Raw genomic sequence first — 22,537 nt, forward strand, 5'->3', positions numbered from 1 at the left:
TGTAGGGGGGGTGGGATCCACTTTTGAGAACGTCTAAACTCAGCCCAGCTGTGGCAGTTGGTTTATTGCTTTCAGCTGGTACTTGAACCCGGGTCCTGGTCTTGGAGTCTTTCCCAGGTTTAATCCCCGGAGCTTTCTCTGCAGCTGTATGACACTGCGCTGACCCCGAATGAGGATAGGAAAATAGAAACGGTGCCAAGCCAGAGTCTCTTTTTCATTTGGAGCCTGGCTGTCTGCCCATGACCAGGGTTACATAATGGGAAACATAGCCGGGGCTCTGGAGAGCCCGCGTTTCACCACGCTGCCCAGACCTTCGCCTTCTGATGCTATATATCTTCCTAATTGTAGCTCGGATGCATTTATCACACTGCTGGATTTGAGTCCTTACAATAAAATAAAAAAAAAAAAAAAAAGGGGAAAAAAAAAAAAAAAGAAAAGAAACCACCACCCCGCACCGAATTCCTCGGCTCGCTGCTTTTCCCCCCTTGCCGGATGGAGGCAGAGGGGAAGGTGTGAGGGTGAGCGCTGCCGAAACACGGTGGGCTCTGCAGAGCGGGATGGGAGGCTGTGTCTTCAGGGTCCTTCTCTTGGCAGGGGCCTGGAGATGAACCCTGGCTCCTCTCCCTACCTGGGGGCTCAGAGTTCAACCCAAATGGGGAGCTACATCTTTTTCCCCCAAACCACTCTCCTTGGTCTAGTGCGCTCATCGGGCTCCTGGCCACACCTGCACGGTTGCCCTGGCTTAGGGGATGTGCTGGGACACGTTTTCAAGCCAGAAGGCTGTAGGGAGGTGACAGGCTGCCCAAATCCCTCTCTTGGGGCTGCTGTGTGTATCTGAGATCCTTCCTCTCTACCTATTTAGAAGAGGGGCTTGGCAAGTTTTCCCGTGGCTCTTTTCTCGGGTGTTCCCAGGATAAGAGCCAAACCTGTGTCCGTAGCGTCCTATGGCTCGGGGATTGTGTGTGTCACTTCTGTGTCTTCAAATTAATTTGTAGCTGTGTGTTTCATGGCAAACGTGGCGTTGAGCTCTGACCAGGGGCCATGCAACTGGGTTGGAGCAGCGTCTTTGAGACCAGCTGTCCCCAGGAGTAGTTTGCAGAGAGTGAGGGGTAGAAGCACGGAGTGTTGGGGCGAGGGGAGCAGGGTGGATCTCCTAACGCAGAGATATTAGCAGCAGATGGGGCGAAAGGCAGATCTCCAAGGAGGCTGCCGTCGTTCAAGTGAATCCATCTCGTTTTGGGACATATGCCTGAGATGGATGAAGAGGGCTGGGCACGGGAGAGCAAAGCTTCTCCTTGCTCTGCGTGGTTGCCGCGATGAATCCGTTGCTAAACGAAGCGCAAGAATTGATGGGGAAGCCACTGGCTAGACAGACAAACTGCCGCGGGGCTGACCCTGCCGAATCTGCGCTCCTTCCACGCTGGAGCGAAGGGCCTCTCAGTTTGTGGAGACTGTCTGCAAGCATTTAAAAATGGTTAATTTAAACCAAGTATTAAATTAAATCCAAAAGCTCTGAGCGCATTCGAGAGCTTACCTTCCCAGAGAGATCTGCCAGATCGCTCTCATCACATCGCTCTTGCGGAGAAGTGTCACTGAGATGGCAGCTCCCACTGGGAAGGATGGACAGAGTCTTGGACGGGGGTGCCAAGACCTTACTGGAGTTTGCCGGAGACTAAATGGAAAATCCCTTTTGCAGATCACAGCTTTAGGCAGTAATGCTGGCCACCAGAGTTTCCCTATCGAGACATCAAAGCGAGGATTCAGAGGTGTCTCTGTAGTGTAAACCTGGCTGAGAATGAAGGTGAAAGTCGAGGGAAGCAGGAGCCAAAAGGCTCCGTGGAGAAGGGGGCTGTGGCAAAGCAGGGGCTGGCTGGGAGGAGACTGCACCTCTCCAAGGGAGAAGAGCGTCCCTCTAACTCCTAAGGCAGGTTCTGGGGAGAGGAATGGATTTATGGATGCCTGGCTGGCCAAAGGGACCACCACGTGCAGGGCAGAGTGGGGGAAATCATTGGTGCCACGGGGCAGAGGGGCCATGGCCACCTTGTCTCTGCTCTGGGCAACTGGATCCGAATCCAGGGCTGTTGAACACCTTTTGGGAATAGCTCCTGCCGCCGACCCTTTTTGTTCCTTGCAGAGGAGCTGCTTTAAATTCAGCTTCCCCTGGGTCTGGGGGTGCTGGGGTGGGCACCGGGAGCCGGTGGCTACGTGTCCCCTGGCCCTGGGAGCGCGCGAGCCCGAGGCGTTTGCCATCTGCGCGGCAGCGCGGCTCTTGGCGGCCAGGGAACACAATGCAGGGCTTCTTCTGCGCCGCGCTTTCCGGGTTTGTTCTGCAGCTGTGGAGTTTGAATGTTAGTGTTTAAACAAGCTGGTATTACACAGGAAATGGCCACCTCCACAGGCCCCCGCAGGCTCGTAACATGGGGTCATTGTGCTTGATATTAATCACCAGGCAGCCCGCGTCCCCCCGGTGAAGATGGTGGCTCACACCGGAGCGCTGTGGCCGACGGGGGATTCGGCGAGCATCGGGCTCACCCTTTGCTCTCCCCACGCTCCGCTGCAGGCTTTTTACCTGGCAGTGATGCTGTCCCCATCGTGGGCACCCATCTTTGCCAGGAGCCATCCCCAAGCAGCCCTGGGTTGCCCGGGCTCGGCTGCGTGCTTGTGCGGGGCTCTCAGCCTCGGCTGGCTGGGCTGCGTCCCGCCGGCGTGCAGCTGGGCTGCGCTCACACTGACAGCTACATTAAACCTGGAATCCTGAGGCAATAAAAAAGAAATTAACTCTTTTTATTTTTTTATTTTTTTTTTATTTTTTCACCCCCTGTCCTAGTGGAATAAGCGAATGTAAATGTGTCTGTGGGGAGGTGAATGAACCCCCGTTCCGAGGAAAAGACCTCGCGTTCACCCCCTCCTCGCTTCCTCGGTTAAAAGCTTTGGGAGCCCCGTCCCGGTACCTGGGAGCTGCGTGCCTGGGCTCGGTGTCAGTAATTGGGGGCCTCCCACCGCAGAGGGACGCCGGAGCCGTGGCACGGTGTGAACACAGAGCTTCCAGGCACCTGGAACAGGCTTGGCTTTGCAGAGAGGCTCCGGCACCACGGTGCCGTTGGGTGACATAAGCCAGAAACACCTGGAGGTGGCCACGGTGTTGTCCTGGGAAGGGGCAGTGGGGAGAAGGTGCCTCTGACAGGGCTCCCAAGTGTTGTGCGACCTTCTAGGGTGAGTGCAGGTCCCAGTAGGAGATCGTACGGTGTCAGTATGAGCTGTGAGTCCTCGCTGCTTTTGCCCGTGGGTGGCAGCTGGTAGATGATCTTGGTGGTGCCAGTGCTGGGAGATTCGTTGCAAAGGAGGAGCTGCACCCGAGGGGAAGGCATAAAAATTGTCAGACCCGCTTTCTGCGGTGCTGCCTCTGTGTTGCAGGAGAAAAGCAGAGCAGAAATGCTATCACCTCCTCCTTTGTTAGCTTTTTGAAGGCTCTGCAGGGTGCTGCACGTGAGAGGGTGCTGCTGCAGAGCTGCTCGGGGTGGTGTTGCAGCGAGGTCTTGCTACCCAGGGAGCCAGCACAGCCTGTGGTTTCTGCTGAAGAAAGCCCAGGGTGGGAACTGAATGTGTCCAGTGCAAATGACAGATGTGGCAAAGCACTGCCAAGCTGCAGGGAGCTGGGGATGAAGGGGATAAAGTGACAGGGGCTGCTCAGGGGGTGGTGAGGGGCTGCCCTGCCTGGCATGGGGGCTGGAGATGGGACCTCTAGTTTTGAGTGGCTGTAAGGATGTTCACAGGGTTGGCTCTGTGGCTTGTTCACGTGGCTTTTTTGTGACTTTGGGTGCCAAGCCCCGTGGAAGGATCTGCATTTCCTTGGGGAGAAGCAACATCTGAGCTGCTCCTTCACCGAGCTACTACCTCCCTTGCCCTGCTGCGGATCCCAGTCCTGCCCAGCATCCTACCTCTGCCTCCCTCCCACCCTCCCTGGCCATCTCCATCCCCTGCCTGCAGCTCTCTTTCTCGGGGAACACAGGCAAGGTGTCTGCAATGTGTTTCTTTCCCTTCTCCTCCACTCTGGCCCCCTGCACCTGGCTGTCCCAGCCCCTTGGGAGCATCCTCTCCATCGGTGACCATCCCCAACACCCCAGTGCTCTTGTTCCTTGGCGGTCACAGGCTCTCTCCCCGTTCCTCTCCCCCGCTGATGCCTGCAGCCTCTGGACCTCCTGCATCCCAGCCAAGCCCTCCTCGCAGCCCGCGCTGGCGGGGCCCCACCAGTGCTATGTGACCGGGCTCAGGCAGCCCAGCCCAGTTGCCAGCAGGGCACTGGGGGAGGGCTGGAGCCTCCCAAGCCCTGTGCATCTCCCATGGGCAGAGCTCGCCTTGGAGGTGGCCCAGAGCAGCCCTATCACATCCGGTGCTTGTCTCTGCAGCCCGGGCCGGAGGATAAACTATCAGGGCTGTGGGGCAGTGGATCATTCCTCTTATTATTTTCTTCTTTTGCAGATAGGGGTCGTGGAAAGTTCAGTTCCTTTTAACCCTCGCAGCTCTGTTTATTTTCCAGCTGGTAGCACAAACGCAGCGTTTCCCATTACATCACAAAGGGCCTCGGACAGATCCCTCCGAAAAAACGTGTTGCAACTGTTTATTTTTTTCCATATTTAAACATTTCTGACAGCCAGACCTGGCTGAGCCAAGCGATGGAGCTTTGTGAATGAACCCAGCTCCTGGTGTCTGTACGCAGAGGGCTTTGAAGGACCTCTTCTCCTCCAGTGTGCGGGCTGGGGCTGGCTTAGGGACGTGGGCGACTCTGCGTTACATGTGTGCTGATTACGTGCCGGGCTTTGATTAATGGCTCCTCATTCTGCCTGGCTCCCAGGACGCTCTTGAAAACAAGATGTTTCATTTCAGTGTGCTTTCCTGGTACATTGATTCCCGTAAATAACCCAGCGCAGACTCTGTCCACCTGGAGCAGTTCAAAGAGCAGGGGGGCCTCCCTCCCAACCCTGGGCTGCCTCGGGCCGCGCTGGTCACTGCTGCACCCCTGGTGATGGTGGCTTTTCAGTGCCCTAGAGGTGTGGGGTGGAGGAGCAGCCCTCCTTACTGCCACCAGAAGCGGATCAGCCCCAGTTTTCCCTATTCCCTGCTTTCGTCCTAGTTTATTCACTAAAAAAAACCCCTAGCTGAGCGCTTTTTAGAAACAGGAGAAGAAATGCGATGCGAGGCAGCCTGGCTGGCTGCAGTGCCCCCTTGCTCGTTGCCTGTTTCCCCCGTGCTGGCCCTCTCTGGGGTGCTGGGACCTCCCCAGGGCTGTGCTCAGCGATGGGGCTGTGTGATGGGGATGCTCAGAGAAGCGGTCCAGGGCTGCCACTGGCCTTGTGTTCACACCCGGCTCCGGGAAGGTGAGACACTGCAAAAGCAGCTTTGCAGGTCACTCCCAAGTGTTGAAACCGTGGCCAGAAGCAAAACACGGCTTAACCCCTCCCGTGGCTGGGGTTTAAATAAAAGAATCTCTGTGTTTTAGAGCATGGCAGCAGCAGATAACAGCTGGGTGAAGGAGAGGGTACCCTGGGCTGGGCTGGGCTGGACCCCCCCCTCCCCAAGTGCCTCTTTTACCCTGAGAGCACTGCAGGGGATGGATCTGTCCTCCTGGCAGGCTTGGAAATTGAGTAATAAGCAGCAATTTCTTCCATTTGGAATGGGCTGGGTTCCTGCTGGCACTGCAGAGGGAATGTGCCAGCTCGAGTGCCAGCGGGCAGAGGTGGGCAGAGCGGTTGGGAAGGGCGAGATGCTGGGAGCCTTCCCCATCCATGGGGACAGGGGTGGTGGGTGTCAGGGGTGGCGGGTGAGGGTTACGAGCCCCTCCGGGTCCGGTGCCAGCGCAGCTGCGCCGGGAGCCCTCCCGATGGGGTAGGTTAGCAGCGGTGGTGGTGGCGTGCCTCGCCTCGCCTCACCTCTCTGGTATTCGCTGCAGCATTGCAGGCAACTCCCAATGCATTCCAGCCCCGAATTGCTCACGTCTCTCCTCGTTCTCCCAGGGTCTCAGTAGATGTGTGGGCGACGCTGGCTGACTTCTGTAACATACTGACCACAGTGAATCAGTCGGAGGTGCCCTTGTACAAGGACCCAGATGACGACCTTGCCCTGCTTAGCCTGGAAGAGGATCGGCTGCTCTCGGGCTTCGTTCCCCTGCTGGTCGCCCCCCAGGAGCCCTGCTACGTGGAGAGGACCTCGGACAAGGTCAGCAGTAGGCCAAACATCCCCCCTCGATTCCTCCAGACTTTTATTCTTGGGAAGTTTTCTGTGCAAACGGAACACGATTAAGTCATTGAGAAGGGTGTTAAGGGAAAATATCGACCTTTCAGCCGCTGACATCCAGCTCTGTGTCATGAAAACCCCTCTCGACTTCCTCTGGTGTGTGTGTGCTCGCTGGCATGTTGTATATACGATCATTTCCTCACTTGTTTAAATAGTGCAGCTTGTGTTGGCAGTGCTCTCAGTGCACTCCAAATGGTTTGCATCATGCTTAAAGCACCCTCCCCCTCCCCCCGGCCACAAAACTCTGCCTTAGGAAGGCAGCCAGGACTTTTTTCCTTCTCTAAAGAGGAGAGTGATAAATAGGTGACTAGAGAGAAGCAGACACCATGTGTTAACGTACAAAAGGCTTTTAGGAATATGAAGCATTCCCCACTGCCCGCTCTCTATTTTCCTTTCTTTGCTCTAGGAGCCCATTCTAGCCTGAACTTTCCTTTGGCTGTTTGTTTTTAGAATAATGAAATCAGTTCCCTTGTTGATGTGGGGTTTTGGGTCTGCTCTCTGCCACCACCTGGCCAGAAGGGACCTGGGGGCTGCGCTTGGATAACGTGTCTGAACCTGATGGGGGATGGAAGAGGCACAATGGCATTTGTTTTGCACGCCCTGGGAGGCACGGCAGGATAAGAGTGGCTCTCAGCAGTTTCCTGCTCGGAGGCAGAATCCCAGCCCCAGAAAGGCTGCTCAGCTGGGAAGCCGCCGTGGCGTTGCCTCCCCGGGCAGTTGGTGCTACGAGAGGAGAAGTGGAGATGCAGGGGCTGGTTTCTGTGGAGAGCCTGCGTGTGACAGTGGCAACTTGCCTTCCCGGGTGCCACTTCTTCTTGACATTTTCCTGAAATGACGGTGAGAAATGTAGGACCTTTGTCACAGAGGGACCAAGAGGTGTGAATTTCTGTTTCACTTCTCTTTCTGCCCAGCCCGTGCTCACAGCGCTGCCTGCGGCAGAGGAGAAACAGGGTCCCAGTAAAACTAAAGGCTCCCCCAGTTTGGGGAAGCCCCTTAGTCCAGGAAATCACTGTGGAAAAACAGATTTTCAAGGCTCTATTTGAAGGGGTTAAAATAACAAGCATGTCGTTGGCATTGCTGCCCTGAGGTAGCCTGTTTGCCCGGTGTGTGCTGGGGACAGTCCCCGTGCCCCACTCTCTGCACAGGGACCCTTTCCCCAGCAGCCACGAACCAGAGCCCCCAGCAGGTGAATGAGCAGCCCTGCCTGGTGCCCCATAACTTGTGGGAGGGGGTCGGTATTCCCTGAACTCTGCCTCTTCTCACCACACACCGGTTTATTCGGAGTGCCATCTACCTGCCCTGCCAGGCACTTGCGCTCACGTGTGTAAAAGAAGAGAGGTGTCTTTGACCTGTAGCTACACCTGAGCTTCCCAGCTGAGTTTTCTCCCTCTCCCGGCTCCCTTTGGTTCTGATGCTTTATAAAAAAATTGTATGACAGCACCGGTGGGAATTGCTGCCCTTCACAGCACAGCAGCAGCCACCCAAGCAGCCAGGATTATCAGATACGGTGGTACCAGCTCAGCTCTGCTCAAAAGGCAATGCAGATCCTACAGAGAAAGAGCCAGGCCCCCCTCCTTTCTTTCTTTTTTTTCGTTTTTTTGCCACCCCTATGAGTCTTTTTGGTTTGAAAGTAGCTGACTTTGGAACTGTGGTCCCACTTGGCAGGCTGGGGTGCTCGCTGGTGTTTGTGCAGGTCTGAGCCCCTGTTGTGTTGTGTCTTCTGGTCTCCAAACACATCACAGGGAGGCAGATGGAGGAACCTACCGGTGGTACCACCGCTACCCTGGACACGCTGAGCAGAAGCAAGGGGTTCTGCAAGGTCTCTTCTCCATCCAGTACTGACCAGTGTTTTCATTAGTGGTGAAATGGCAGGTGTGCATATTCACTTTGCAGAGTTCACCCAAGAGGGTTAAGCGGTGACCAGTGAGACAGAGCAGAGATCTCAAAAGCCTGACTTCCAAGAAAGGACTGGAAGAGCTGGGGCTTTTTAGTCTAGAGGAAATTCGGGGAAAATGCAGTAAGCTGTTGCAGGGAGGAGGAGAACAAGCTGTCCTCCCGCTCCATGCTGCAAAGCACAGGAAGGAATGGGCATAAATTGCAGCAAATAGATTAAGGCTAGACTTTAGGAAAGGCTTCATACCTTTGCGTCGTTAAACACTTGAAAGCAGCCTCCTTGGTGATTCTGCAGAATCTCTTCAGCCTTGGAGATTTTTAAAAGCAGGCTGAGTGGCTCTCTCGGGTACAACTCGGATGGAGGTGAACCGCCTTGGAAAAGGAGGCAAAGTGACCTCTTTTGGATGCTCCTACCCCATTTTCTGTAATTCGGTAAAGCTGTAGAAAGGGACTGGAGTGGCAGCTGCATCATTACAGTCAAATGACTACCTTGCTCCACAAATCTTCTCCTTCTGCAGTAGTAATGAAGTGAATTATTTGACTTTGCAGAAGCGGGGTGTTGTAGAAGGCAGTGCAGACCAAGCCGGGGAGGTATGACCGAGAGGCACGAACCCGTGTGCCTTTCACAAACGAGCAAGTTACAAAAAGGCACTTTCCTGCAAAAAACCCCCCCAATCCAACTTCACTGGGGGATCCTTGTGTGCGGTCCCCTGTCCACCATCTGTTCCCTGCCCTCCTTTTAGCGTGCAGAGCCCAGATGAATCCGTCTCCTCGGCAGATGCATCTCTGGGCTGTTTGCAGGGGAAGGGGGCTGTGTCCATGCTGAGCGTGGTGGCACGAGGGGATCTGTGTCCCTGAACCTCGCTCAGGCGATGGCAGCACCCACTGCAGCCAAGCAGCTCTGCCTGGCACGTGCCACATCCAGCCACATTGCAGGAATAATCCAATGGACTGAGCTGCGAGCAGGTGAGAAATGGTTTTTTCTGTGCAGCAGGAGCTCTTTCTAATACTGATTTCTCGTTGCTCTTCAGCAGGAGTTATTTTTCTGCACCCAGTTTCTCTCCCGTTCTCAGTCTTGGCCCAGTTTTCAGCCCAAGTTCCTGACAGCTCTTTGCTGGAGAGAACAAAGAAAATGTACTGCTCTTTATATGGCACCCTGTGAATGTCTTGAGGGAGGGTTCTGGAAAGGCACAGTGGCTCTGGAAAGCTCTCTGTGGTACCCTTCCCATCACTTGCATGGCTAGGAAGAGAGAGACTTGGCTTTTTACTGCGAGGATAAATATCTCACCTTGCATGCTGATGCTCCAAATCCTTACCTCATGCTTTTGCACTATCGTTTTTTAACGAGTTTGTAAAATTTAGGAGGAAAGGAGACTGTTGAAAGGCAGGACTGGGGAGTATTGGGCTTAAAATGGTGTTGGGTTATTGGCTCCACCAAGAGGATGGTTGTTTTGTAAGCTCTATAGGACAAACACTGCGCTTCCCACTTCTTTTTGTTCTCCACGTCCCATTTAGCAGATGGAGTGCAGTATTCAGCCAGAGTTTCTCAGCAAGTTTTTGAGCGTTTGGCCTGGCTCTTATTTTGAGTGAAAATGTTCTGACTCCGTTCGTTGCCATGAAGCTGTGCGTTCGGATTCCTGCTGGAGCCAGTGTGACACTTAGAGCTTCCCATCGTCTCTTGCACTGTCATTGAAGCTGTAACCAACAAAAGCTGGCTCCGGGGTGAGCATAACTTGGTGATGTTTTCCTGGGCGTATGTTGGGCAGATATCCATTGCAGCTTGTGTGATGGAACACCATCGAACGTACCAGTCAACAGCAAACTATGCAGCCTGGTGCCTGAGCTGTCAGACTGTGTCTGCAGCCTTTGCAGCCCAAGGAGATGCTGCCAGGACCTCGCTCACCCGGGGTTGTACCCGAGGCGAGAGCAGGGAACAGCAGCGTGGCCGAGTTAAGGTGTGGAAAGAAGGAAGGTAACAAATGGGGGTTCATCAGACGGCGCGTGGTGCTGCTGTGGGGGACTTGTAGCAGGAAACACTTGGGTTGTGTTGAGGTTAAAGCAAGTCCTAGTGATGGTACAGCTGGGCTGTGCCTGGGTCTGTTCCGGTGCAGCCCTGGGAACCTGGGACATGTCCTGGTTTCCTGACCGATTGTCTCAGGAGCATCCTGCTCTGTGGTGGCCCCGTGGAGCTGGTGGCGAGGCTGGCAGAGGCTGCAGATGGCTCAGCATAGAGCAGAGCAGGGAGGTCCTTCTCTCTGCAGGCACAGGGCATCGCTGGTTGCCCGTATCCCTGCGAGCTCTGCATGGGCTTGAGGTGGGCATCACCCAAGCCTGTGCCCGCGTGGTGGGCTCTGCCACATGTCCCAGCCAGGGAGATGTGGAGGAGAAAGTGTTAATGTCCCTTCCCACAATAAACCTCTCTGCATGGGGGGTCCTGAAACCTGAGCCTCTCTCTCCTCCCCCAGCCCTGACACACGTTAATAAAAGGTTTTTAAACGCCAATAAAAAGGCAGCAGCCCCAGCTCACCAGGTCCGGGGCCCAGGGTCCTTGGGAAGGCACTTCACAAATGTGTTTTTTGCATTTTCAGACTTTTGGCTGGTGAATAAGATTGAGGAGAAATACTCCTTCCCCTGATAACAATACAGTGAGACGCAGGATCAGCAGTGTGTGGATTAAAACCAGACGGTGCATGATTAATACATATGCTTATAGGGCTAGTCACTGTGGTTCCCTCCTCTGAAACAGAAAGGCACTTTTTTTTTTTTTCCCCTCATGTGCACGCTCGTGTGTGGAGTGGACTGTCTCAGATACTCACCACTCAGCTAGTCTCAACCCTGCCTCACCTCACCAGGCAAATTGAAGCCCTAAAATGTGAGGCTCTGAAAAATAACCAGCAATATTGTACTGCTCCAGACCTACAAACTGGGTACTGCGTGGCTCCTCCAGCTCCAGGGTGGCCAGTTGGCTTCCCACACTTGGTGCCATTCTTGTTTCACAAGTACTTGCTTCCTGCTGTTTGCACCACTCACCTGGCAGTGCAGGTAGCCTAAAATCCAAGCTTTGTTCTCCTTAAAAAAGAGAAATTTCCTTCCTCTGTACTGTCCAGCCCAGGAGGACAGTCCAAATTTGACCTTCTCTCTAGTTGTCCCAACATGCTGTAGATTTGCAGAGCTGGTAGCCTTGGATTTAGCTATTTAGGAGCTTTTCATATTAGGCTCGGGCTAAAATTAGCCCTGTCTTGTTATTCACTTCACTTATTTATGGTATTTCAGTCTTCTGAAGGCTTGCAGATATCTCTTGGCAATGTGTAGACATGTCTGATGCTTCTTGGAAAGGCAGCCCCAGGTTTATAAAGCCCAGGAGGAATAGCTGTGAGAGTGACCGGGCTCTGTAACGCTCTAAAGACCAGGCGTGGTCCTTCCCGACACCTACTGACTCCTGGGATGTCAAGGATGAAGTCCATGCTGGAGTGGCCACACAACAGTGATTCTGGGAGGACTTCTTGCAAGGCTTTGGTAGCAAGACCAGGACTGTGAGAGCACAAACTCTTTGTAAGCAGAGAGAAAACCCCAGTGAGCAAATGTAACTGTTTTCTCAGCATCCTTTCCATATTCCCATTCCATAGCCTTTGAGCATCTCCCTCCAGCTGGCAGGCAAATGCACTCAGCCCATGAGAGCAAGAGCTTCCAGCTTGGAGTTTGGTCCAGAGAGGAAAAGGGAAACTGTGAGCAGAGATCGGAGCCCCAAGTAGGAGAGTCCAAGGAGTCATCATCCTTGAAAAACTCCTTCCATTCCTGCCTGCCTGGGTTTCCAAACAAGCCGTGAAAGATCCCTGCCGCAGGCAGCCCTGCTGGGAGCGGGGACTTGGCAGGAGCTGGCAGCCCCGAGGCGACGGAGTTAGAAATGTTTACATTTTCTGACCAGCATCTGAACTCCATCCCAGCCTCGACCTTCCCTTTCATGTGGTGCCTTTGGATAGTAAAAGGCAATTAGGCTAAATTATGGGCCATGCTGGAAGATGATGTCATTGGGTGGTGGAGGAGAGGCTGGATTTTGTGCCACCATGAAGGTAGCGCGTCGAATATCACCTGCTTTCAACTCCTCATCCATCCTTGGTGTTTCCTTGAGCTGCAAGTGCCAGGGACTGTGTGGACACCATGGGAGCCTCTCTCTGCCCTTGTTGGGTGTCACCAGCGCAGTGGGAAGTGTCAAGCTGAGTCCCAGTCCCTGGGTCTGGGTGGCAGAGGAGGGTACACTGGTGTCTGTTGTGTTGTTTTAAACATACCCTCACAGAAAAGGGTGTCTTTGTGACTGCTGCTGCATCAACTAGGGCTGCACAGGGCATCTTCCAGGGAGGTCTTCTGTTCATGTGTCGTTTGATGTCGATTTTTAACCACTCTTTAAACTAAGAGAGTTTTGAGTGTAGTATTAAAACTGCATTTCTCCAGCCAAAGGTAAAGGGAACTCATGGCAAACAAGCACTAGCGCTGCACGAGGACACTGAATACAGCCCTGGAGAAATCCACAATGTGGAATAATAGTTCAGGCTCTTAAAAGGGGGGGGTGGGTTTGAAAAAAAAAAAAAAAGAAAAGAAAAAAAAAAAAGAAAAAGAAAATGCTGTAATAAATCTAGCGAGTGGAATCTGAGGGAAATGATCCCATCTGGAAAACTCCAGCGCTGGTGCTGCTGAAGGCTTAAGGAGCGATGCAGATCGCAAAAAGAAAACCCTGCAGTCCTGAGGATGACAGGCTTCTTAATTGATGTCCATTGCAACTGGTACTCTGCCAGTTTATGTTGGCCCCCTTCCAGCGTGCTGTAATTTGGGGGCCAGGTGTGAAGCGTTTCTGTTCCATCTTGTTCCCAAGCACCTACAGAAGCCTCACACATCTCACTCGAGGCTGCAGCCCTGTAGGAAACAGCTGTACAGGTATAGGTGAAAGGAAATGTCACAGCTGGGCTTGGAGTACTCCCCCGTGCCTTGCCTAGGGCTCTCTTTGGGGGGCCTCTGTCTCCCCCCCCCCCCCCCTTCTCCCTGCCGCCGGGTTTGGGGAGGTGGCCACTGTCCCAGGCACACCTGCCTGTCTGTCAGCACGGTGCTTTGAACAGCGAGGAGCTTCTGGGAAGAAAGTCCAGGTCAGAAACCCCCTCTTCAAAGAGGAGCCCAGGGTGGTGTGCGTCAGTCCTGGAAGTGGGGAACCCAGCCCTGGGAGAGCCCCGGATGCTGGCAAGTCTGGGGGGAGCTGTGGCCCATCTCCTCTGGTCTCTTCTCCCTCAGGAAACCACTCTCCTCTGGTCTCTTCTCCCTCGGGGAACCACAGGAATTTCCAAGGGAACGAGAGCAGGTCTTGTAGAAAGCACTCAGCCTTGGTTTTGAAAGGCTGGAAACCCATCGGGATCTTTAGCAAATTGTTGCAGGAGCCAATTTCAGCTGCTGTTAAAAAATATTTCTGGTCGAAACTTACTTTGTTTCAATTTGCACTAATTGAATTTCGCTGTAGGTTGGGAAGCCCTCCCTTACTGCTCTGACCCCCATATATAAATGTGTCCCAAGTGCCCTCATCCCCATCCTCTTTCGTTAAGCCAGATAGATGGAGCGAGAGACGTGATGGTCTCTTGGTGTGGATCCCCTGAGCCATTCTCATGGCTCTTCTGAGCTGACCAGGCTCGGTGTGTTGCTCTGTGAGTTCCACCAGCTTGTGAGGAGGAGGTGACTGCTGTGCCCTGCTCTTCTCCTCCATACCCACCCTTCCAGCCTCCTTTGCTCCTAGAGGCACAACTTTGCATTTGGCTGCGTTAAACAGCGTGGTGTTCACTGGCGAGTGGGCGACTGAGCAGTTTTGAGTTTTTTTGTCTGTTGGTGGAATTGCTCTCTTCAAAGATCAGGAGGGTAGGAGACGGGGTCTAATCTGCAGGCTTTATCAGTAAAGGTTTTCTTTGTCCAGGTCACTGAACCTATTGTTAAACGGCATCAGCCCAAGCGAGCTTCCCCGCAGCCCCGCCAGGACTGCCCTCCTGTTTACGCTGACATTTTAAGACCTCTGTTGACCAGATTTTAATCCAGTCCGTATCCTGTGCACTGCAGTCTCTGGGGCATACGAGCTTTTCACGTCCTCTCCTCCCAGCCCTGCAGAGCTCTGAGGCAGAGGACAGCTGCCTGCCTGGTGATGCACAGCTGGGGCATCGAGCTGCAGAAACGGTGTCGAAGGCAGCAGGAGTTCAAAGCTCTGCAGTTTCTTTGCCACGGCCAAGCATTAACAAGCAGGCAGGACGGCCAGGAGGAGCGGGTTTAACGGTCTCTCCAGCCAGCACCCTTCTGCAGAGCTGGGCTCCTGCTGCTTTGCCTCCATCCTGAAGCTGAGAGCTGGTGTGTGAGAACGGCAATCTCACCGCGAGGTGAGGAACCACCTGCCAACGTGTTAAGATCCAGTTACACATGTTCTCTTAACGCGCCTCTTAGCGAGGGTGAGAGTGGCTTTGTGGTCTGGACACGGCTCGCAGGGAAGTACGAGGTGCTGCCTTCCAGGCAGCCCCCATCTCTTGCAGGGGGGAAGCGGGAAGGGAAGAACCCAGGAGTTGGTGGAAACAACCTTCCCGACCCCTGAGACACCTCTTTCCTGGCACCTGGAGGGAGCGAGCAACACCCCGGTGCGTGGGGAAGCCGTGGGGAATTTGCTCAAGCGGCTGGTGACATTTCCATCCCTTCCTCCCCTTCCTTCCCCCAGCCTCGGATCCACCTCTGCTGCTCCTCCAGGTCTTGGACCGGGCGCTTTGGCCACCGCCTCGGCTCCGGGTGAATCAGGCAGCCTGGGTGTGATCCGTGCACATGTAGCAGCACGTGTGCGGTTCCTCAGCCAGCCCTGCACAGTTTGGCTCTGGTGTCAGCAGAAGGCTCTTTTAAAGTGTTTTCTGGAAGCACGACGTGATCGTCGGCTCGAGGCAGAGAGTGACAGGATAAATCAGCCCTGTCCCCTGCCTGGTTTCAGGCGGCGTCGGATCTTTTCATGTGGATCAGGTGACGCTCGTGGTCGAGCATCTTCGTTTCTGTCGTCGTCAGGCCACGTTTATGTAATAAGACAGAAAATTTATTTGTGTTCAGTCCTTTTGTCCTAAAAGCTGCCTCCAGAGGTTTCGGCACAGACTCTTGGGAAACGGGAAATGTCCTATTCAAGAAAACTGTCTGACCACGTGTTCCCGGAGTCGCCATCAGTGGAGTGACCTAGGGAAGGAGAGTCAGACCATGAGGTCTCCTGTGCAGCACCTCCTCGGCGTACGCTGCACGCACCCATCGTTTCCCTTGGGGTGTTTGAGCAGGTAATGGCCACACCGACTCCTTAATGGCACAAAACCTGCCACTGGCAGGACATCAGGTCCAGATAGTGCCTGGCTCTGGCTATAAAAGAGGTATTCACCGTGACTAGTGTACTCAGAATGACATATTAGAGTCCAGACCTTGTGGAATTTGCTGATTAGTCTGTAAGTATATTGAAAGGCCTCATTAAAACACCATTAACGCTGGATCCCCTCCCAATGAGCCATCTCTTATTGCTACCCAGAGAAACCTTGAGGAAATGGAAAGGCTGCTCTGGCTGGCTGAGCAGGTCCCTGGGCATGAAGTGTGGCCTCACCTCGGGCAATCTTTGTGGTGCTCAAGACTTAATGTGGCGCTTCTGATCATGCAGGAGGGCCTTGGGACTTCGGGTTGCCTCTTTGCCCCTTGGTTTTCCTGCTGGATCCACCACCGCCGCTCAGACTCTGCTCTACGGTGCTAAACTCAGTCCTGGGTCTCACTCTTCATCTCTGACCCTGCCGTAGCTTCGGGGGTGACCCTGCTTCACAGCAGCACTACTTCTGTTTTGTCTTTGACCAAGTGAAATGCTTAAAACATCCCAGCTGAAGACGACGGCGGCTGTGGTATCCACCAACAGGGCTATTGGAAGGACCTCAGGAAACCCGAAAAAAGACCCAATTAATAATTCCTCATTGTTATCCTGAATAAGAAAGATCCACATCCTGGGAAGCTTGCCAGAGAAGTGGACTGGGTGGAATGCAGGGAGTGGTCAGCCCAAATAACAGATGGGGATCTACTCTGTCTCTACGGGAGACGGAAGGTGACCTCTGTCATTGAGCTTGGAGTCTGCTCCCCACGTTTCTGCTCCCAGCCGGACCTTGTGTTATTTTTGTGGATGCCGAATCCATCTGCCAGCGCTGGACTGAGTCTGGGCGAGGATGGAGAACCCAACTCCTCCACAGGCTGGAGCATAGCCCTCGGTGCCCTCATGCTGTCACCTCCCAAATCAGAAAGAGAAGATACCACCACGGTCTTATTTATTGTTTTCTTTTCTCGCCATCATTGAAGTCAAAGCACTTCCCAGGCATTAATGAACGTATCTCCACAACACGTTATGGCAGAAGGAAAAGCAATTTCCTTGTTAGAGATTGGCAACAGAGGTACGCGAGGCTGAGGGACTGACCCAGGTCCCACAGGAAGCCTTAGCTTCAGGATGAGAACAAACCCCTGATACCCAGGATTTCAGGCCAGTGCCTCAGCCCCAGGCCACCTGCCTCCCTTAGGAGAACGAGGAGGGATTAAGTGAAGGTTCACTGGGAAGCGTTAAAATTCTTCCTAAACGTAGGCCTTTGCACGAGCAGCATTACTGCTGCTGGTCTGACTGTGTCTGTGGTGGGACACTAAAAAGGCTGGATATTTAATCCAGACATTTAATAAAATTTTTCCCCATAACATATTTGCATATGCTTGCTTAAATATATGGTAAATCCCATCATTTATTTAAATTAACAAAATTTACCATAACAGTTTGCATGCCAGCCTTTTATATGAAGCATTTTCTCCACCACGTAGCAAATATTTGTCTATAAGTTTATTACGAAGGCAGACAACAATAATATGTATTTCTAGTTATTTTCTTTATTTAAAAAAAAAAAATCCACAAGCTTTTGCCAGACTTCCCTATACTTGGCATAGGTAGATGCATGCATAAAAACAAATTCTTCATATGAAGACAAAGGTGTTTTCTGAGGTCTGAGAACTTACTGCCTGCCTGCTCTGCTTGGTCTGTGAACAACAGATGTACGTTTTGGTTCCATATTTACCTTAAAGCATAAATGATGTAATGTTTATTACAGCATCCGTTATTATTGAAGGAAAGAGATTTATATCTTTAGACAGAAAAAGGTGGTGTTTGCCATGTCCTTCTAGCTCTGTCTGGGTTCACCTGATGTCTGGTCCACGCGTGGTGTTTCCTGTGGAGAGTGGCCATGGAGCAGGGCTTCTCGAGCGTGTCAGGGACGTGTCTGCTGATGTGAGGTTTTGGAACCTACCAGCTCCCAGTGACATACCACATTCCTGGTGCTGAAGTCACTTTTGAAGACCGTGCTTGCGCTCTTAAGTCATCCAGATGCTTCTTAAACTTATACCCATTGACAGTTTATTTTGTAGCTCCCTCTAGTACTGCTGTCTTTTTTTAGTTCGGCATCTGTCGTAGTGAACAAAGATTTGATCAACATTGAGCTTTGCAGAAACCTGATGGGTGAAGTGCTCTGATCAGTCCAGTCCATGGAGCTGAATTGCCTCTTCTCACAACTGCAGCTTCAACCTTCTTTTAGACACGAGCACCCTGGAGGTGTTCAACAGACGGGTTGATGTAGTGCTGGGAGCTATGGTTTAGTGATGGTGATGCCTCTTGTTTGTTGTGTGGGTGTCTATTTTTGTCAGTTAGGTTGACGGTTGGACAAGATGATCTTTGAGGTCCCTTCCAACCTAGAAGATTCTGTGATTCTGTGATCTTCCCCAGCTTCCCTGTGACATGAGAGCAGGTCGCTAATGACTGCCCTGACATGGGAAAGGAGAGACCCTCCAGGTGTCAGCATGGACACCTCATGTTTTGGAAGTACGTAGTGCCTACTAAATGTACAACAGGCTTAATCCCATGGGAAATGCTGGGGTTATAAAGATAAATCCTTGTCGGCTGGAGAGCTGGAAGGGAGTTGTGTGGATGATCTGGCTGAGATCAGATGAGGTGAGAATTTGCTGGAACTTCTGAGAGACTTAGCGTGTGTGTGCTCACGGGATATAGTTTCTGTCCTGCAGTGTCTCTCCTCACACAGAGTGCAGCACATGGGCTGCTCCTCCTCGTGATGAAATCCTCGAAGCCCCGTTTAGATGGCTTGGGGGCATCCTCGTGAGGAAGAGGAAGCCTGGTAGACTGTGACCCATCAGAGATGCGCTCCGTGCTCCCATCCTGTCTTGGGCAGTGCCCCTCTTTCCTGTAGGCACCTCGCTCCTCCTGTAAGCTCCTGGGTCTCCTGTTCCCTTGGGCAGGATTCCCACATTTCAGCTCTTCCCAGATTTCACCTCGGTTTCCCCCTTTTTAATAGGAATGCTTGGCCTCTTGCACTCAGACTCGGGGAGGAGCAGCTTGTTTCTGTAGCTGGCCTGGTGCCAGATGTCATCACTTCAGGCAGTGCCACGCTGCACATCTTCAGCAGTTTGAAATGGAGAGACAGAGAGAGACAGATAAGATCAGCAGCTTTAGGTGATGGCATTGTTTCAAATAAACCATGCATGACCCAAAGCTTCCACTTCAAATGGGGAATGAAATTGCTTCATCCTTTGACAGCTTGCTCCATGAAAGAAATTTATCTTCACTTAATTGCTTTAGATCCCAAGAGGCTGTGTACAGTAATTTCTAGGAGATAATTATATCAAATTAAAAAAATATGTGACTATCCGACTGCTGAGCACGAGTGCAGTGGCCAGAGAGCAGGAAGGAGAGAGGCACCACATCTGACTCATGCTCACAGGTTATCAATTCCTCTCCTCCTCATGGTCTGCAGGCATGGATGGCACTTGGAGAGCACAGGAGAGTACATCTGCGAGGGACTGGGCACCGACACGCTGAGCAGGGTGCTTGGGGCCAGGAATCCTGCTCTCCCAGAGCTTCTTCTTTGGGATCCTGCCTTCATTTCTGTTCTCTGAGGCATGGCAGGGGTTTCCATCGCCTGTACCTTGTCACTTGGGTCAGGCAGAGCTTGGCAGTGCCTTTATCCGGTTTGCTCTCCTGTGTGGTTGTACAGTAGAGCTGAGGAACAAGAAAGCTTGTTGATTTAAAAACATGTATATTTAGAAGCAGAGTGTAAACTTCCTGCCCAGGCTGGGATTGGATTCTTGACTATGTTTGAGTTTCCAGTTTTCATTTCCTTTGCCCTCATACTTAACATTGTGTATCTCCCAGAGTGTGCCCCAGACTAATCTCTCCTTAACCCTCCCTCGCCCCACATTTTTCTCTCATTATTTGCACATCAGTTCCAGTTCTTCCAGGAAGCAGCGTATCTCCTGATTGTCGCTCTGTGCCATGGTGGAGCCTGGGCTCCTGCAGGTCTCCTCTGTCCCTCTGGAAGTGACCTCAGAGGGTCAGCAGCAGACCCGAGCTGGGGACTGGAGCAGGGACAGAACTGCTGACAGTTGCCATCCCTCGGAAGAAGATGGACTCTTTCAGCAGAGGTTGAAGTCCTGAAGGGACATCCCTCTTTGTAGCTCCTGGGAAACAAACACTGACCAGTTCCAGGAGGGGTAAATTGCTCCATCATCTAAATCATCTTCTCTCTCTCCTTTAAATCAGACCGTGTGCCCTCCTTGACTTCTTCATGTGACAGCTCCTGCCCTTCCATTGCCTTTACAGCCCATCTCCTGGGGCAAAGATAATTTTGTTCCCCCCCCTCAGGGCTGTGACGATTTTTGTGTGTGATCCTACGTGGGCTTTGAAATGGTTGTCAACAATCCTGGGCCAGAAGTGAGCTCCTCCCCAGCCCTGTGATGTGCAGGCTGGTTTTTGAAGTGCGATGCTGCTTCAGCTGTTCCCAGGAAGTCTGCAGGGGAACTGTGTTTGTGCTAACGAGGTAAAGTCCCTGCGTGTTTCTGGAGGGGATCTACTCAATGGGCTCTTTGATGTCATCTCAGTTTTTGGACTTACATCAAGTAAGTCTAAAAAAGAAAAGAAATGTTTTGGCTTAGCCTAGAACGTTTGCACCTGAGCAAGATGACCTGTGGCTGTCCTGGTGTCTAAGGAGGAAACCCACGACCACCAGTAGAGCTGTGGACCGGAACAGGGAGGCAGAGGCTTCTGGTCCCAAAAGCTGCCCACCCAGACAAACTGGCTGCCAGGCTTGTCTCAAGTGGTGAGGTGGGAGAGTTGTCATGTGTAAAATATCTCCTCAAGGTAGTCCTCACACATGGCACTGTCACCACGTGCTGTTCAGGATGCTGCCAGTGGTTAATCTCATACCACCCTGAGCGCAGACACAACCAGCTCCCTGAGATGTTCCCTGGTGTAGTGTGTAGTTTGGTTCACGTGTGTCAAGCTGAACAGCATCTCCCATCTCCCTGTGTCTCTAGAGCCTGAGAAACCCTACACAGTTGGGATGACTGTCCCCAGATGTCCCCGTATTTCATGCGTTGTCTCCAGTTCAGACTTTCATGGTGCTGCCACAGGGCTTGCATTTAATCATCTTCTGGCCTGGCTGCCCAAGCCCAGCGCTCTCCAACAGGTCACGCATCCTGATCTTCAACTGTAGCTTGTTGTTATCTTTTTTTCTTTTTTTTTCCTTTTTTTTTTTTATGAGATGTCCGGACAAAGCTTGGCACATGGCAGTGGTTAGCGGTGTCCGCTGCTGTCCTCAGTGACCTCTGCAGCCCAGATAGCCTTTGCCTTTTGTGTCCTTCTGGGAATGATCCTGGGCTGAGGTTTTGGTCCCTTAGTCCCAGGCTCGGAGAGGAGAGGTTTATGGCAGCCTGGGAGCAGGGAGACTCCTTTCCTCCAGCATGGTGTGGTTGTTGTGTGGGGACATGGGTGTGCAGCTCCACGACTGCCCTGATGTGCCAGTCCCCTAAGAGTGAGCAACTAATCAACTGGGAAGGGATGCTCTGTTGAGGATGGTGAGAAGAGGGATGTGGTTGGAGGTCAGAAGGATGTGGTCCGAGGTTGGGGACCAGCCAGACATGGCACTGAGCAGCCACACCAGCCAGGTCAATAAGCTCAAACCCAGACCTCTCGGCCCCTGGGGTTAAGACATGGCACCTTCTGTCACTGTGGGCTTTTTCTGTGTTTTCTCAGCAGCAGTCCCTCTGTCAGTGTCCTCTTGTCCTTCTTTTCTTTTTCCTTGATATGCTTCTTCACTTACTCCTTTTTGTTGCTGTTAGGGAAGAATTTATCGCTTAAAACCATTTGAAATACAGTTCCTGCTCTTAATAGTTTCAGAGACTGGCTGCCCTGATGGCCAAAGCCAGGGGCCTTGGGGGACAGGCGAGGGGGCTGCAAGGGGACGGGCACGCTGTTCCAGAGCTGGCAGGAGAGCGTTTAAGAAACAGAGAGTACGAGGAGCTCCTCTCATCTGGCTGGAAGCTGCTGCTCACAGCGCAGTCGGCATTTTGTTTCAGAGGCCACAAGCGAATGAGTTAATGATGATCCCAGATGGCTTCAGAGTTTGCCTCTTGCCACCCCTTCCTGTTCCCCCAGGATCTCAGATGGTGGCGGGAGATGAAGTAAAATTCTAGAGTTTATTGTAAAGTTCATCTCTCCCCCTAAATCATGCTGCAACTTGTGCGTGCTGTGTTGGCAGCTTCAAGGGGATGCTACCTGGTAATTAATTAGTTGTCAAGAGACAGCCCAGAGGTTCCAAGTCTTTATATTCTTGCTAATAGAAATTGCTCTGATTACATTTTCCCCCTTGGCTGGAGGGCTGAGGAGCGCGGAGCAGGAGCGATGGTCCATGGGCAGCTGGAGCACGCCTGCCTGGCCTTTGCTGGGACTCCTCTGGGCGTGCTGGCACACGCTTCCCTGCGCACGAACCCCGAGGGAGCCTGGTCCCGAGCCCTGTCTTTGCCAGCAAGTTCTGCTCATTTCTCATCACCTACTTCCCCTGCCCTCGCAGGTGAGCCCTGCCGTGCTTTCCCTTCGGCATCTCCTCGGGGTCTTCTCTTGGCATCTTCCTTTCCATTGAACCTTCCCCTGCAGCCCTCTCCCCAGCCCGGACAGAGATGGTTTATGTGTTTTCTTCACAGAGTCCTTTTTTTTCTGGGCTAAGCTTAGAGAAATATTCAGTGTCTGCAGAGATTCCTAGTGTTTCTCTCAACCTCACTTCTCTTCCTCTTTACTTTGGTGCTTCTGCAGTCCGTCGTGAGCAGATGTAGGTTTCTTCTTGCAGAGAGAGGAGTGTGGCCGGGGAGCTCCATGAGAGGTGCCTGGATTTTGGGGTCCTCTCTCAGCCAAGCAAGGCACTATGGACACAACACTGGCCTGGAGCTGGGTTATTCAATGGTTTGTTAAAGGATCATC

General features: G+C 52.6%; 1 protein-coding gene across 2 annotated transcripts in view; it reads left to right on the forward strand.

Annotated features, from left to right (window-relative positions):
* Positions 1–22,537, forward strand: part of SMG6 (SMG6 nonsense mediated mRNA decay factor) — a 137,969-nt gene that overhangs the window by 81,244 nt on the left and 34,188 nt on the right. For both annotated transcript variants that reach the window (XM_014953147.1, XM_014953148.1), the window contains exon 13: positions 6,012–6,213. In XM_014953147.1, the coding sequence (XP_014808633.1) occupies positions 6,012–6,213 (202 nt within the window). The remainder of the gene's footprint in view (positions 1–6,011; positions 6,214–22,537) is intronic.

Source organism: Calidris pugnax, unplaced genomic scaffold, assembly GCF_001431845.1.
Source record: "Calidris pugnax isolate Ruff unplaced genomic scaffold, ASM143184v1 scaffold133, whole genome shotgun sequence".
Lineage (NCBI taxonomy): Eukaryota > Metazoa > Chordata > Aves > Charadriiformes > Scolopacidae > Calidris > Calidris pugnax.